The sequence below is a fragment of the Papio anubis genome, chromosome 12, assembly GCF_008728515.1.
Source record: "Papio anubis isolate 15944 chromosome 12, Panubis1.0, whole genome shotgun sequence".
NCBI classification, from domain to species: domain Eukaryota; kingdom Metazoa; phylum Chordata; class Mammalia; order Primates; family Cercopithecidae; genus Papio; species Papio anubis.
In genome coordinates, this window is record NC_044987.1 from 92,702,661 (window position 1) to 92,720,495 (window position 17,835).

The 17,835-nt window shown below is 44.3% G+C and overlaps 1 protein-coding gene across 4 annotated transcripts in view; it reads left to right on the forward strand.

Moving 5' to 3' along the window:
• Window positions 1-439: 439 nt before the first annotated feature.
• The window catches only part of KIAA1549L (KIAA1549 like), a 297,801-nt gene continuing 280,405 nt past the window's right edge, over window positions 440-17,835 (forward strand). For all 4 annotated transcript variants that reach the window (XM_021925928.2, XM_009186337.3, XM_003910061.5 and 1 more), the window contains exon 1: window positions 440-1,324. In XM_021925928.2, the coding sequence (XP_021781620.2) occupies window positions 1,087-1,324 (238 nt within the window). In that variant the 5' untranslated portion in view covers window positions 440-1,086. The remainder of the gene's footprint in view (window positions 1,325-17,835) is intronic.

The window sequence follows — 17,835 nt, forward strand, 5'->3', positions numbered from 1 at the left end:
TGGGGGAAGAAACTTTGGAAAAAATTTCCCCCGGTCTTCCCAGTGCGCAGTGTAATGCTTTGCACGTAGTGTGGCAGCAACAAATATTTATAATGTGTTTTAACCCAGCAGGTTATTGCAACTAGGCCACAGCCGCTTGAGCTCCTCAGGGGTAAACTGGCATGAAGGTGTCCCCCGGCCCCTCAGAGAAGTAGTGAACAAACAGCACAAAGCGCGCCCGCCCTTCTACAAAGAGCATTTCCAAAATCCAGGCGGAAGAGCTTTCCTGCAGCTTGGGCACGTTGACCATGACCCCCTCCCGGGCCAGACGACCTCTCCCGCCAACCTTCCCTCCTCTAGATGGGGGACAGGAGGGGAGGGAAGCCCTCCCCTTGAGGACCTCCGCTGCGCGGGAGCCGCCGGGAGGGGTCCCCTCCTGGGTCCCGAGCCCGGCCGGGCGCGCGGGAGCGGGGAGCGCGCGGTGGCTTCGCGCGGGGCTGCGCGCGCGCGCCGGCCTCGCCTCCTCGCCTTCTCGCCCGATCCGGAGGCTACGTGCTTTCTTTGTCAATGAGGCGCCGCTCGGAGCTGCCGTAGCACTCGCGGCCCGGGAGCCTCAGCCGGAGCCGGGGCTGGAACCCGAAGCCCAACGAGGCACGAGGAGCGAGGAGCTAGGAGAGCGGGGCGCCGAGGCTGCAGCGGCGGCGGGAGGGAGGGACCCGAGCGCGCCCCGCGGCCGCCACCCCCGTTCCCGGCAGCCTCGCCCCCTCGTTCTGCAGGAGCCGGCCCGGGGGAGGGGTCCCCGGGCGGCGCCTGTCCCACCCTCGCCGCCCCAATCGCGCCGGCGCGCGGCGACAGGCACCGTGGGAACCCTGGCCCGTGCCCGCCGCGGTTCCATGCGGGCCCGGCCCCTGCGCGGGTGAAGCCGCGGCTCCCCGGAGCCCGCCCCGGGCGCGGCAGGACGAGCGAGCCAGTCGCGCCGCTCGGCGCCCCCTCCCTCCGGCGCCCGGGCCGTGGCCGGCGATGCCCGGTGAGGACCGGGGCGCGGAGGGCTGGGCTTCCCGGCGCGGTGCAGAGCGAGGCAGCGGCCTGGATGTGTGAAGCGTCCCCATGGCTCCGCAGGAGGCCAAGCCTCAGGGCTCAAGGGAAGCCGGGCCCGCGACGCGGGGGCGCGGGGGCCGGCCCGTGGCGCGTGGGCTTGGTCGGGCAGGCTGGGGAGCCGCGCGCTGCACGGGCGTGAGGGGCCCCGGGGCCGGCGCGTCCCACGATGCGCCCACGCGGCCACCGACGCTGCTGCTGGGACTCCTGCTGCTGGCGGCCCTCCTGGAGCACTGCCAGGCCGACCCGGGTAAGCGCTCGGCGGCGGGGCGTCCGCCGAGGTTTCTGGAAGAGCTGGGCGGCGGGTCGGGACCCACACCTGCCCGGGTGGCGGTGGAGAGGTATTGGCAGCACTGGCTCTGGGATTCTCTCTGCCCTTTGCTGCTGCAACTGCAGGCGAACTGTCAGAAATCCGTCTTTCTGGAAGGCACTTTGGGCGGGGAAGAAGGGCAATCGCATCTTTTTTTTGGACAAGTTGTAGAACCTTCCTAGTGGTCCGGCAGGCACGCTTTATTTAGAGAAAGATGTGTGTTTAGGACGCCTTAAACGGGAAATGTATCATTAGAACACGTATTAGGGTGGCGAAGCCCCTGGTATTTTGGGCTGTTGAGTGTCCACTTTGTCTTAACTGCATGAAATGGCTAGAGAGTTTTAGGCAATCCGCGTGTCGGCTTCCCAAATATCAACACAGTTCCTCCTGTGTTGATAGCGGAACGTTTTTCTTTTGGGAAGGAGGTCTCTCCAATAATTGCTTGCACCTTGCAAAGGGATGCAGGCGCTCGTTAAGTATATAATCCACTGTTTGCAGGTTAGTTAAAAATAGTCATGCTTGGCTTTTAGACTTCAGCAATCCCCAGGAAATAGATTTCTGTAATTCTTTGGACGATTTTGAGAAATCTATTGTAACTATTCTAGGTGAGGGTGGATTATTCTGCTAAGTGTGCTTCAAAACTTAGAGCAGTAAGCAATTGTCTTGGAAGTAAGAATGATTACTGCCTGCACTTGGAAAGGGCAGGCTTTTGTGTTTGTGATGAAATTCTGAGCTCTTGATACACTGCCTTATCAAGGAATATAGTTCTCACTTCAGATAATGTGTTCCTGTAGTTTTGCATTTTTTAGCAAGGACTAATGACCTCTTCTTTTTCAGAGTGCCCCCTTCCCCCAATTAGATTAAAATTCCTAATTGTAAGGGCCTGACATTGTTTTAGATAAGAGAGTTTTAGGTTAAAAATATTTCTTGTCTTCAGCAGCTTAATTCAGAGCCCATTTTCCTTTGATTGACTCACTTAAAGGGTCACTGACAGGTGGTGCTTGTGCTTGCAAGTTACTGTCAAAGAATTTTCTATTGTGATTATAGTGGTTACAAAGTTCAGGAATCTTTGGATGTGTGCCTCAGACTTGAGAAGAACCTCTGACGAATTTTAGCCCCCAATTTTTATGCCTGTAGCAGTTTTTAGTGATGTGTATTTGGCATAATTGTTAAAAGATAAGACCTGAGAAAGACCCACGTAAATACCTTGGTATTCATTGGCTCAGAAACATACATCCACGTAAATACCTTGGTATTCATTGGCTCAGAAACATACATCCTGTTTTTGATTAAAGGATATCAAGTCCTTGGTCGTTTTTGTGAACTGCTTATGAGATATTTACTTTGGGATGATGTTCATTTGTTCAGCCATCTGTAATATGTGAAACTGGCTTTCATGTGTTGTTCCTGTTCAGCCTGATGTTGAGTGATTTCCTTGGATCAGTTTTGAATTTCTGATCTCCCTTCTGACCTTTGTACCTTGAGCCTTCTGAACCTCCCTGACTTTCCTTGGCTCCTCTTTCAGACCACCAGAGCCTGACTTAGGGGACTTCTGATCCACATTGTTTGGGTTTAGCCCTGGTGTCCTCTTTCTTTTTCCTTTCAGTGTAGTGGTCATGGGGATACAGGGCTGGGAAAGATGCTTTGATTACAATGATGGTAAAAATCATTAAAGTTGATGTTCCTCCCCAAAGTCCTCTCCGTTTTACTCCATCTCATCGGAGTGACTCGTTGCTTCCTCTGTGCTTTTTGGATGCCCTTTCTGCTGTCCACCTTTATGACCAGCTTCCCGTGGTCCAGCCCACCTGTGGATCCACAGTCCACCTCTGGGCTCCACGGTTTTCTGTGGGTTTGCCACTGATTCAATTCCATGACTCAATGGAAGGGTTAAACACTGGGTTCCCTGTGTGTAACGCTTACCTCTTAACCTCCCACCTGCTCTCATTTGTTCTCTGATTTCCACGTGAGGCAGTTTCACACCAGGGTAGGTGAGTCCTGGGCCTAATGCAGGGCATCCTAAGGGGTTTGTGGGAAGAAGCAGTGTCAGGAGGGAGGCGGGAGAATGAATGACAATTTCTGGGGACCTTTGACTTTCTGCAAACAGCCTAATTTGGAACTTATTCTGAGGAATCGCTGCGCTTGGGTGCTGCCACTCACTGCAGAATGCGTCCTGCCCTGAGCTGAGATCTTACTCAAAGTGCTGGCTTGCTACAGTCCCGTCATTTACATGGCTGCTCTCCCTTGTTGTTTAAGGAAGGCTAAGCCAGACATTTGCCTTGGTTGAAAAATGGGCAAACATAGATTTGTTTCTGGAAAATTCTGTGGCAAATGTTTAGCACCTTCCCGTCCTGGAGACTCTGCAATGTGTTCCCAGTCTACTTCCATCCACCCCACCCCAACCTCTTTTGCTTGAATATTCTAGAGGAATTAGAGTTCCTTCTCTTTTTCACATAAAGAAAAGGCTGTTGTCATCTTCTTTGCCCTCCCTCAGACTCCTAACTTCCATCTCCGTCTTTCATCTTGCTCTCAGTCAGTAAGTTCTGTTTTGGATGCGGGAGGTTGGTGTGGGAAATAAGTTTCTTTGTAGCAGTGAGTACTGACACCCTCTATTCTCCTTGGCCATCCAGGCTCCAGGCAAAATGGTAGCGCTCAAATTTGACTTCACTCTCTTTTTAACTACTGAGCTTCCCTTCAGTTCATGTCAGTAAACATTTACTGTGTGCCTGTTAGGTACAGGGATAGTGCTCATCCGTTCATGGGCAGCTACTCAGTGTGACTGTCTGGGTCTCAGTTCTCTCATCTGGAAAATGGCGACAATAATAGTTCCAATCTCACTGGGTTCTTGTGAGGATTACATGAGTTAATGCATCTAAAGCATTTAAAATGCTTGGTATTTTAAATACCAAGTGCTTGGTATACAGTAAGCGCTCAATGAATGCTACCTGCTCTTTTAAAATGGCAGAAATAGATGGAACGTTTACCCTGTCTGGGCGCTGTGCAGGGACAGGGGATACAGAAGTGAATAAGGACGAGGCAGTTTGTAGAAGCCCCTCAAGAGGAGGGCGATCAAGGCCCTTGCACTCTGTACCGTGTGATCAGAGCTAATGAGGGAATAGTTAATTCTGGGGGCGGGGGGGCCTTGAAGGATGAGTTGGGGGTGGCAGTGTTGATGGTGGCATTTCTGGCAGAAGAAAAGTGAAGGGTTCTTTGTGGTCAGAGCACAGGGCACTGTAGGGAGGAGTCCTCAGCACCCTCTCCGCATGCTGGAGCTTCCCTAGGCCCTCCTTTGCCGGCTGAAGGGCTCTGAGGGACTGTGTGCTTCTCCCTCCGACTTGTTAGTTCCTGATTTACCTTCATTTGCTTATTGCCTGTTCCAATACCCAGCACAGAATAGGAATTTATTAAATTTTCAGCCTCTACACTCCTGTTCCCCCTGTTTCTGTTAGATGTTAGAATAAGATCTCATTTAAATAATTCACAGTAAGTTGTGAAAGACTGCTTTATTACGGGAATATATTTGCATGTTGATAGATGGTTTTGTTGATACCAAAGATTTTCTTCTGGTTACATGGTCAATTTTAGCGTCAGTGCCATATGGTGATGAGAAGAATGTATATTCTGTTGTTTTGGGGTGGAGAGTTCTGTGGGTATCTATCAGGTCCTCTTGATCCAGAGCTGCGTTCAGGTCCTGAATACTTCTGCTAATTTTCTGTCTTGACGATCTGTCTAATATTGTCAGTGGGTGTTAAAGTCCCCCACTATTATTGTGTGTGAGTTTAAGTCTCTTTGCAGGTCTCAAAGAACTTTGTAGATCTCTAAGAGTTTTATGAATATGGGTACCCCTGCATTGGGCACATACGTGTTTAGAATACTTAGCTCTTCTTGTTGAATTGATACCAAAGAATTTCTAATGTAGAACACAGTGTGGGGGGAGATAATTTTGACCTAGAATGTCCTCCTTGCCCCTCCCCAACCTTCCTGTACACATCATCAACTTGCAGTCGAGTCTAGAACAGATTCAAGTTCATTTGTTCATTCATTCATTCCTGTATTCAATTTGTTTTGAATGCCTCAATATCCCGAGGTAACAGTAATGAACAAAAACAAGGCCTGTTCTCACCAGGATTAGAGAGAATGGGACCTGGTTTTGTTCATTACTGTTACCTCAGAATATTGAGCCCAGTGCCATCCATATTTGACAGTGCTTACCAGTCATTTGAAGATCTTGTTGAAATGTGGATTCTGATTCAGTAGGTCTGAAATAAGGCCTGAGAGTCTGCATTGTTAACAAGCACTTGAGTAATGCTGACGATGCAGGTTTGTGGACCCCACTTTGAGAAAGAAGTGGCAATAAGCAAATACCTGTAGGTCGGGTGGTGGTCAGTTATATGGAGCAAAATAAATCAGGGTAGGGGATAGTGCCTTCACACATGGACTTGTCTAGATGGAGTGGTGAGAGGAGGCCTCTCTGAGGAGATGGCATTGAGTAGACCCAACAGTGGAAATCTGGGGGAAGAATATTCCAGGCTGTGGGAAAGGCAAGTGCAAAGGCCTTGAGCAGAGACTGTGCTTGGGTTGTTTGAGGAACAGCAGGAATGCCAGTGTAGAATTGAATGAGCAAAGGGAGAGTAGTGAGAAATGATGCTGAAGAGAGAGATGGGGCTGAATCCTATAGGACTTACTGGCCATGGTGTTGGCTTGGTACTTTAGTTGGAATGAGATGGTCCGCCACTGGAGCATCCAAACAGGAGGTGATATAATCTTACTTCGGTTTTAAAGGAATCACCCTGGCTGTTGTGGGGAAAAAAGTCTGTAAGGTCAAGTATGGAAGCCAGGAGATCAGGAAGGAAGCTGTTGTTGAAATCAATCTGCAGATGAAGATGGCTTAGAGAGGGTGGTAGCAGGAGAAGTGGTGAGAAGTGGTTAGATTTTGGACATCTGTTGAATACAGAGTTACTAGAATTATCTGGTGGATTAAATGGGTAGGAGAGAAAGAGAGGAATTGATATGGCTCCAAGGTCTTTGGCTCAAGCAACGGGGAAGATGAAGTTGCCATTAATTGAGACTGCAGTTCAGGTTTGGGGTAAGAAATAAAGAGTTCATTTGGGGGTATGTAAAGCTTGAAATGTTTATTCAAGTGGACATGTCAGGTTGCTAATTGAATAAAGTAGTCTGGAATTCTAGGGCTATAACAGGTCCTAAGGTATAATTTGGGAGCCATCATGATGGAAGTGAATAAGAAACCTAGAAAGTGAGTATGGAGAAGAGAGAGGGAGATATGAGCAATGAACCTGGGATTACTGCAACATTCAGGGGTTCAGGAAGAAGGGGACCAGCAAGAGATAGAGAAAAAAACAATAAGGCAGTAGGAAGAGAAGAAAGTATATATGGTGTCCTGGGCGCTAAGAGAAGAAAGTGATCAAGGAGGAGGGTGTGATCGACTTGGACATATGCTGCTGAGAGTGGAGTTAGATGGGCACTAGCAATGCATGTTGAGTTTGGAGGTGAGAAGGTGGTTAGTGGCTCTGAGAGTGATGGGGATAAAAGTCTAACTGCAGATGGTTCAAGAGAGAAAGGAAAAAGAGGCATTGGAGGCAACACATAAGACAATTCTTCTGAAGTCTTTTCTCTAGAGAAAAGCAGAGTCAGGGGAGATGGGCCAAGGGAGGGTTAAGATGAAGTCTAAGTATATATGTTCACACTTCCTCATTTTTAAACATGAAAGACATATGACCAGAGTGGTTGATTTGGTGTTTTCCCCCAAATGTAGATGGCCCAATATATTTTGACTTTTTACTCTCAATATGATTAGTCCTTCAAAGATTCTTACAAGATGTCCCAGATCTTGCCTCCCATCTCATCCTTCCCATCCCCACAAAGTAAAGAAAATGTTCCTGAGGCCAGAGCACATGGCGCTGTAGGGAGGAGTCCCTGGCACCCTCTCCCTGCCCTGGGGCTTCCCCTGGCCCTCCTCGTGGGCCTGAAGGGCTCTGAGGGGCTGGGGTACTGTAGCATTTGGGGGTTCAGGGAGAAGAGGGACAAGCAAGAGACAGAGAAAATAACAAGGAGGTAGGAAAAGAAGAAAGTGTACTAAATGTTAAAAGTACAGTGTTACTTGTACTTGGAAAAGTACAGTGTTACTGTACTTTTAGTACTAGCCTAAAACAGAAGTTAGATATCTCCTTGCTGCCCCACGTCCTTCCCTCAAACTGACTACCACCATGGAAGTTTCAGGTTCCTGAAATTCTGATGACTACCAGAGAATCTCTCAGAAGCTTACTTAGCTCAAGTCTCAAATTACTGGAATATGATCTGAGAATATTCAAAATGAATGTGCACACTTCCCTTTTCATTTTCATTAACCTTCAAGCCCATATTGTGGTTTTCTTTCTTTCTTTTTTTTTTTTTTTTAGACAAACAAAAACTCCACTCTTCTCCAGACAAAAATGAATAGTTGGAATGACCTTAAAACATTTTCGTTGCTTGACAACATATTAGAGGGGATTTCTAAACACACAGAGGGACACATTATTCTGGGTCATGGGATGGCTGCCATGGATGGTGACTCTCTTTGGGGACTTCAGGACCAAAGGAGCAGTTGGCAATCTGGGTGTTGTAAATGTCAGTTTTAGGAGCTGGTGGGAAGGTGGCAACTGAGTCATATTAATTCAGCAGTGTTTATCAAGCACCCAGCATGTGCTAGGCCCTTCACTAGATGCTGGGGGTGTAGTGAGAACAGGCCAGGCCTGGACCCTGCCTTCAGGCAGCCCGTAGTCCAGGACAAGAAACTCTCACTCAGGCAGGTGCAGTGGCAGGTGAGTAAAGTACTTCTGTGAATTGGGTCAGGTTGGGGGATGTGGCAGGACAGCAAGTGCCTGTGTTGCTCCAAGAGGCGGCCGCTGCTTAGGGGCAACCTGCATGGGACCGAGGCTCAGGGTGCCATAGTTCTGACTTCTCAACAAAAGGCAGATCTTTATTTAGAATCTTTTTGTTTTCAAATATCACCAATTAGTTCAGATTTCTAAAATGTCATGCAGTACAAAGAGAACACACTCATCAGCCACCAGCTTTTTCTTCTTTTTTTAAAGTCAAGTTTATTAAGGTGTAATTTACATGCAGTGAAATTCATTCTTTGTAGGTGTATTGCATGGTGAGTTTTGACAAAAGTGTACAATCATGCGTCCACCACCACAATCCAGATATAGAACATTTCTGTCACCCCAAAAAGTTTCCTCTTGCCCCTTGCAGTTAATCCACTCCCCCCAACACACCCAGTGCCTGGAAACCACTAATGTATTTTCCATCCCTGTAGTTTTGCCTTTCCCAGAAGGTCATAGAAATGGAATTGTACCATATGTAACATTTTGCATCTGGCTTCTTTCACTTAGCATAATGTTCATGAAAATCATCCATGTCATTGCATCGATCACTAATTCCGTTCTTTTTATTGCAGAATAGTATTCCTTTGCACCACAGTTTGCTTATTCATTCAGCAGTTGATGGACATTTGGGTTGTTTCCAGTTTATGACACGAAAGTCTTTCTGTGGGCAGTTTTCATTCGTTTTGGGTAAATGCCTAGGGGTAGGATTGCTCGGTCATGTGTTAGGGACGTGTTTCGCCTTAAACTGCCAAACTCTTTTTCAAAGTAGCTGTACAGTTTTGCATTCTCATTAGCAATGTATGAGAGTTCTGGCTGTTCCTCTGTATCCTCACTGGCACTTGGTATTGTCAGCTTTTTTTTCCCTTTTAATTTAGATTTCAGCCATTCTAATAGTTGTTCAATGGTATCTCATTCCGGTTTCAGTTTACGTTTCCCTGATTACTAATAATTTTATTGTTGCATATCTTTTCATGTTCTTACTTGCCATCTATATGTCTACTTTCAAGTGTCTGTTAATGTATTTTTCCCATTTAAAAAATTGGATTGTTTTCTTTTTACTGAGCTTTGAGCTTTCTTTATATAGTCTGGATACAAGTCGTTTATCAGATAGGTGTCTTGCAAATATGTGGCTTGTCTTTTCATTTTATTAACAGTGTTGTTTTTTGTTTTTTTAAAAAGGAGAGAAGTTTTAAATTTAGATTAACTATCAACTTTTCAATTTAAGATTTGTGGTTTTTGTATCCTAGCATAGAAATTGCCTACTGTGTGCCAAGGTCACAAATATCTGTGATTTCTTCTAGAAGTTTTGTATTTTTATTTTTACTTTTAGGTCTGTGATCCATCTTATGTTAATATTTGTGTATGGTGCAAAGTAAGAGTCAAGGTTAATTTTTTATATGGATATTTAATTGTTCTAGCTCCACTTATTGAAAAGACTATCCTTGGTCCGTTGACTTACCTTGGCACCATATATGTCTAGGTTTATTTCTGGATTCTAGTATGTTCTGTTGATCTGTACTTCTCTCTATATGCCGGTATAACACTGTCTTGATTTCTCTAGCTCAGGGTTTCGTAGCGTCAGCGCTATTAACATTTTGGGTTCAACGGTTCTTTGTTGTGGACCCCTGTCCTGTGCATTAGAAATTTAGCAATATTTCTGACTGCCTGGTAGATGTCAATAATTCCCCTCATTCTTAGTTGTGACAACCAAAAATATTTCCAGACGTTGCTAAATGTCCCCCTGGGGAGTAAAATTGGCCTCAATTGAGTTCCACTGCTTTAGTTCTGTAGTAAGTCTTGAAATCAGATAGTGTGAGTATTCTTTATTCTTTTAAAAAATCTTTTTGGCTATTCTAGGTCTTATGCTTTCTATACAGATTTTAGTATCTTCTTGTCAATTTGTATTTAAAAAGCCTGCTGGATTTTTGATTGGAATTTCTTTGAATCTAGACCAATTAGAGATTGCTATCTTAATGGTATTTTAAAGTTTTAATCCATGAACATATCTCTCTTCATTTACTTAGGTATTCTTTCTTTTCTCTCATCAATGTTTTATAGTTTTCAATATACAAATTTGTACATACATTTTTCATGTTTTTCAGTCCTTTGGCAAACAGTAATATAAAAATTTCTTTGTTAGTATATAGAAATACGATTTTAAAAACCTTATATCATGTGACCCTCCTAAACTCATTTTAGTTCTAGTAGTTTTTTATAGAATCTTCGGGATTTTTCTAAATAGAAAATCATGTTAATCTGTGAATAAAGACGCTTCTCGTTCTTTCAAATCTGTAAGGCTTTTATTTATTTTTCTTGCCTTATTGCACTGGCTAGAACTTCTGGTACTTTGCTGAATAGAAATAGGGAGAGTGGACATCCTTGCCTTGATCCTGGCATTGGAGGAAAATATCAGTCTTTCTCTAAAGTATGATGTCGGCTATAGTTTTGATTTTGTTTCACAGAGGCCCTTTATTAGGGTGAGGAAATTCCCTCCTCTAGCAAATTTGCTGTGAATTTTTATCATGACTGGTTATCAGATTTTGGCAAATGCTTTCTCTTTGTCTGTTGAGATGATCACAGGGTTTATCTTTAGTTTGTAAAAGGACAACTTTTTACAAACTAAAGAAATTCCTGGCCAGGTGCGGTGGCTCATGCCTGTAATCCCAGCACTTTGGGAGACCAAGGTGGGAGGATCACTTAATGTTAGAAGTTTGAGACCAGCCTGGCCGACATGGTGAAACCCTGTCTCTACTAAAAATACAAAAAATTAGCTGGGCGTGGTGGTGGGTGCCCGTAATCTCAGCTCCTCAGGAGGCTGAGGCAGGAGAATCACTTGAACCCAGGAGGCAGAGGTTGCAGTGAGCTGAGATCACACCACTGCACCAGCCTGGGTGACAAGAGCGAGACTCTATCTCAAAAAAAGAAAAGAAATTCCTAACAATGGCCAGGCCATGGTTTCATGTTCATGAGGGGTATTGGTCTGTAGTTTTGTTTTGCTAAAAGGTATTGTCTGGTTTTGTTATAAGAGTAATGCTGGTCTATAAAATAATAGGGGCCAGATGCAGTGGCTCATGCCTGTAATCCCAACACTTTGGGAGCCCAAGGAGGGTGGATCACTTGAGGTCATGAATTCGAGACAGGCTGTTCAACATGATGAAACCTCGTCTCTACTAAAAATAGAAAAATGAACCAGGTGTGGTGGCACACACCTATAGTCCCAGCTACTTGGGAGGCCGAAGCATGAGAAAACCCAGGAGGCAGAGGTTGCAGTGAGTCGGGATTGTGCCACTGCACTCCAGCCTGGGTGACAAAGCAAGACTCTGTCTCAAAAATAAAAGATAAATAAAATAAAATAATAGGGAAGTATTCCCACTTCTGCTTTATGGACATGTTTGTGCGTAACGATTTTTCCTTTAAGGCCCGTGGGCTTACAGATGAGATTGAAGATCCCTCAAGGATTTATTTAGTAAAATAAAAAGTATCAGGTACCTCTAGTTCATTTTCTCATTCTCTCTCTCTTTATTTTATTTTATTTTTTTTGAGATGGAGTCTCACTCTGTTGTCCAGGTTGGAGTGCAGTGGCACAATCTTGGCTCACTGCAGTCTTCACCTGCAAGGTTCAAGCGATTCTTCTGCCTCAGCCTCCCAAGTAGCTGGGACTACAGGCATGTGCCACTGCACCCAGCTAATTTTTGTATTTTTAGTAGAGACAGGGTTTCACCATGTTGGTCAGGCTGGTCTCGAACTCGTGACCTCAAGTAATCTGCCAGCCTCAGCCTCCCAAAGTGCTGGGATTACAGGCATGAACTACCGTTCCTGGCCCATTTTCTCCTTCTCAGAGCTACCAGCAGATACTACTTTGGTTTAAGGTCTAGGAAAAACAGCCTGGGTGAGGGAAAATCGCATTGGATGCATTCAGGAGACTGAGGTCACCCCTGGCTGTTACTTACCAAATCATTTCACTTTTCAGGGCTTTCATTTTCTCATCTATGGATAAGAGCCTCAAGATCTTCCCTTCTCCCCGCATCCCCTGGCGGTGTCTTTACAAGCCATAAGCAGATGTTTTGGTGGAGTTCCACCATCTGCATTTCCTGCTTCTTCCTACATTAGCAGCCAAGCCCAGCTAAGGATTTTCATTCTGAAAAGGGAAGAGTTTTCCCACAGTTTGCTGTCATAGTTCCAATGTGAGGCCCAGATAAATATAGGCCTATCTTCAATCTTCATTCGATTTTTAAAAATTATGAAAGTAATATATACTTTATTAAATTCAAACAGTACTCAGGTAGATGCAGTAAAATGCAAAAGGCCCTGTTGGCCCTGTGTATTAGTCCACTCTCATGCTACTATAAAGAACTGCCCGAGACTGAGTAATTTATAAAGGAAAGAAGTTTAATTGACCCACAGTTCCGCATGGCTGGGGAGGCCTCGGGAAAGTTACAGTCATGGCAGAAGTGAAAGCAAACACATCCTTCTTCATATGATGGCAGGAAAGAGAAGTGCCAAATGAAGTGGGGAGATCCCTTATAAAACCATCAGATCTTGTAAGAACTCACTATCACAAGAATAGCATGGGGGTAACTGCCCCCATGATTCAGTTACCTCCCATTGAGTCCCTTCCACAACATGTGGGGATTATGGGAAATACAATTCAAGGTGTGATTTGGGTGGAGACACAGCCAAACCTTATCGCCTTGCTATTCCCTAGAGTCGTGCTGTCAAGCAAGTGTGATGGATCCTTCCAGACCTCTTCATACAAATATTTATATCCATAGATGTAGCCTCACTTAATTTTTTTTTAAGACATAAAGGGTATAATATTTAGCAACTTACTTTTTCCCGTTAACACTGTATCATGACCCTCTTTCCATGCTAACTAAATTGTGTCCTGAGAGAACTTGAACTTCTGTTAGAAACAGGGAAAGACCTTTTATCATAAAAGAGAATAGCTTTAACAACACAGGTCAGATTCAAAGCTAGAGTTAAAATATCTCCTTAGACGGTTCTGCCCATTTTCCTTTACTCCCTGGCTTCCTTCCCTAGATGATACTTCTGCAGACATTTAAGAAAAATCATGGGCCCTTTTAAACACCACATAGAATGGGGACAAACTCATGTTTTAACCAATCCTGTAGATATAAATAAGGCCAAGTAGCTGCCTCAAGCATAGGCCAAGGTCGCTGCTGCACCTGCCTCCTGTTCACTCAGGCGCGGCTTTGCCCAAGTGTCCTAACCACAAGAGGTGAATTCGATTTAGATTGAGATTTATATATGTTAAATCTATTCTTAGCTAGAAATAAAATCTCCTGACGTCAGACACACAAAATGGTTTTGGTATTTATGCAGTTCAAGTAAATGGGGAAGCCTAGAATACTTCTAACTTCAGTCTTTCCACATGAAATATGGAATGAGGTATCTAGAATGAAACTGGGACTCCCAGACCTGTCTGCCTACCTCTGTCCCTAGTAATGAATGCCGTTCCCCTGTCACTTGCCTTTTTATTTACCAGGTGTCAACAGCAAACCCAAGAAGCCTGAAGAAAAATGAGAAGTGTGAGAAGAAAATGTGTTGAAATTAACAGTGTGGTTTATAAGTTCTTGTTGAAAAGGGATAAATAAAAATATCTCCAGATGTATATCCTTCATTATCAGTTAAGAAGTCTTTGTTTTGAAAAGAATGGGAGGATCCGTCTTCGGAACATTATTTTGAATATAATTAAGCTGGGTGAAAGTGTGTTTAAAAATCAGCATCCTAGAACTGTCTTCGGCAATTTCCTGTTATTATCTTATTAATACCAGAGATGAACATGTGAATCAAGCGATGAACCCTACAGAAACTGAGCCTTTTTTTTCCAGTTGGGTGGGGAATATGTCTCTAGTCTCTAGTCCAGCAATACACACATTTTAAGCAAGTGTTTTCCATTCTTGTGACCGATGTGATATCTTTACTTTTCCCTGCAGAGATAACAGTCTCCAGAGTTTGGTACAACAGCTCACGGTTGTCGAAGCTTTCAGTTTCTCTTCCTATTTGAATCTCACACTACTCCTAAGAGAGGGCTGAGGAAGTGATTTGCTAATAGTCACACATTGGTCCAGGGATTTGCACATTATTCTATGATTCAGGGGACAGATCGCCTAGCTACACAACTAAAACTAGCTCCAGTATGAGGCCTCAGGCCACAGGGGAATCCCAGGTGACATATTTGTAATAGGAATGAAATATAACCAGGCCACGTGGATGCTATAATTAATTGATAGAAATAACAGCTAATATTTTTGAGCATTTACTGTTTGTATCAGCTCATTTGATTCTCATGCCAACCCTATGAAGTAGGTTCTGCTATTATCCCCATGTTTCAGAAGAGGGAACTGAGGCACAGAATAACGTAACACTAACTGGTTCAGTGTCTCCCAGCTAACTGGCAGAGTGGAGGTTGGAACCCAGGCAGTTCGATTCCAGAGCCCACCCTCTGCTTCATGATATTGCCCTCCAGGATATTAAGAGGCTAAGGTTACTGGCTGTGCATCTCCTGGGCCCAGTGCCTCTTCTTCCTATGGCCCAGTTCATCCTTCTGCCTCTTTCTGGAGACTGGCTTTTTCTGCTTCCCCATAGCTTCTTGGTTCTACCGACAATAAACCTTGCACGGGGCTTTTCACTTGCTGTGGTGCTCACTGCAGCCAGAGTAGGCAAGGCTCTTTAGTTTAAATGCCCACCATCAAGACCGTGTCCCAGTTCCACATTCACATGAGGGGGAGTGAAGCTGCTGCAGTCTGGCCAGTGGAGTTAGGGAATCTACCGCTCATCCGTTCAGCAGAGGCCAGAGGAGAAGGGGCACATGGTATAAACTTGCCTTCTTAGCCTGATCTCCCTTTCACCATGGCCTCGGTAGAGGTCAGTTTTAAATAAGGTCAGTTTGGAGGGCAAACTTCTGAACATTTGTCTCCTCCCTCAGAGCAGTAAAAGACAACTTCACATGTTGGTAAGCTTGTTCTGTGGAAGATAATGACAGGTGGCCTGCTTGATAGTGTTGGCCAATTTTCCTGGTATAAATATTCCCACCATGGCTGATTTCAAGCTACTAACATGATAATGGCGTTGGGAAGTGATGCCTCAACTGGCTCAGCTCTGATGTGACCTGGCCCTGGCACACCAATGCTCCTATCCATATTTGGGCTAGAGGCAGGAAAGCTTCCACAATGAGTGCACGACGTCTCCAAGGAGTTTGAAACCTAGACTTCACAGGTCGATCAACTAGTTGCATTTATAATTATGTAAAAGGGAATAAGATTTCAAGGTAGAGCGGATGGGAGTCAGATTTGCTGCGTGCAGTCTAAAACAGCTTCAAACACTGTGTATAGTCCCAATGGTACAACCTAGTAGGCACTCAGCGATGCTTTATAAAAACTTGCAATTTCCTTTGATTATGGTGTCTCACTTGTGACATGTAATTAACTCTTTCACTGATTTTTAAGATGTCAGACCTAATTTTCTTGAATGAGCATTGGTTTGGTTCTCTGGCACAGAAAGGTGTAATTTTTCCTTGCTTCCAGATGTCAGCAGCTCCTCCTCCTCTGCTGTCATCATGTCATCATGTTTCAAACCTAGGGATGCGAAGTCCACGTGGTAGCCTGGTAGCCCACGTCTTTCAGTTGGATACACATTATTAGTCTCAATTGGAGGCTTTTATTTATATCATAAGGCCATCTCTCAGTTCATGTAATTATGTTAAAAACCAAGACAGTCATGTGACTGCCACTTCCGATGGCGTGTCTGGTGCCTTAGCAGATCTCAAGGCCTGTCTGATCGGCTCTTTTCATTTGCACATCTGAGAAGGAGACTGGGAGTCTTGGCTTCAGTGCGCTACTTAAGATTCTGCCGACATTCCCCATCTTTCCTCCTGATGTGAGGATGTTGCTAACCTTGACCAGCTCTCACAACGGGTCGTGTTGGCCACTGGGAGACGCAGGGAGGAAGTGTCAACAGTGTGGATCTCTCACCCTCCTTAGACGTGGAACTCCCAGTGTCCTACTGATGGAAGGTCAGTGTCTTTACCTATAAAAATAGCACAATTAATTTATTCTTTTAATTTCCCATGGGGCATAGCAAGAGAAAAAATTTTACAAGATTCTTCTTTCACGTTTTATTGAAGATTTGTCCTAGTTTGTGAATATGTTGACTTCTGAATAAGAAGACTAGCATTTATGAGACAGCTATTATTGTGTTAGTCACTGGATCAAGGGTTTAATCTTATTGAGTCCCCATGACGACACTGTCAGATAGTTCTTGCCCATTTTGCTTGGAGGAAGTTGAGATGGAGAGAACATGTAAAAACCAACTTGCCTAAGGGCACATTGCTTGCAAGTAGTGGAGCTGAGATTCGAAACTAGATCTGATTACAATGTAAATATATTGTCAGTTATACAGTGCAGTCCTTCCCTGCCCACCCAACATTTTATGAAATTTTCAAACACACAGAAAAGTAGAAAGAACAATATAGTAAACACCCCTATACATACCATCTAAATGGTGCAATTAACATTTTGCTTTATGATGTATCTCTCTGTCCCACTATCCATCAGTTCATCTTATTTTTGATGTATTCAGAGTAAGTTACAGACATCAGTACCTGTCACCCCTAAATACTTTAGCATGCATGTCATTGATTAGGGTTCAGTATTTGTTTATGACTCTTCTTTGAGGTAAATTTTACATACAATGAAATACAAAACTCTTACGTACATATTCTTGAGTTTTTACAAATGTGTACACCTGTGTATCCCAAATCCCTGTCAAGGTATAGCATGTGACCATGACCCCAATAAGTCAGTTTTCTTTTGCCCTTCTGCAGGCATTCCCAGCTCTTCTCACTCACCCCATCCAATCCAAGCAACCATGGTTTGATTTTGGTTTTCACCATAGTTTAGTTTTTATATCACACAGTTAAAAAACAACCAAATTGCCACTTTTCTTTGTTCTGCAGCAAAAGATAAAAGTGAGTATCTATCCTGCGTGGACAATAAAGATCTATCACTCCAAGACAATTCGTTTCCTTACAGTTGTGATATCCCATGCAGTCTTAAATAGTGGTGTCTGTTGTTTCCAAATTGATTTGCCTTAATATGTATTAATTTGGACAGTATTTATTAGGCACCTGTGAGTGGCAGGCAGTGTACACCTGTGTATCCCAAATCCCTGTCAAGGTATAGCATGTGACCATGACCCCAATAAGTCAGTTTTCTTTTGCCCTTCTGCAGGCATTCCCAGCTCTTCTCACTCACCCCATCCAATCCAAGCAACCATGGTTTGATTTTGGTTTTCACCATAGTTTAGTTTTTATATCACACAGTTAAAAAACAACCAAATTGCCACTTTTCTTTGTTCTGCAGCAAAAGATAAAAGTGAGTATCTATCCTGCGTGGACAATAAAGATCTATCACTCCAAGACAATTCGTTTCCTTACAGTTGTGATATCCCATGCAGTCTTAAATAGTGGTGTCTGTTGTTTCCAAATTGATTTGCCTTAATATGTATTAATTTGGACAGTATTTATTAGGCACCTGTGAGTGGCAGGCA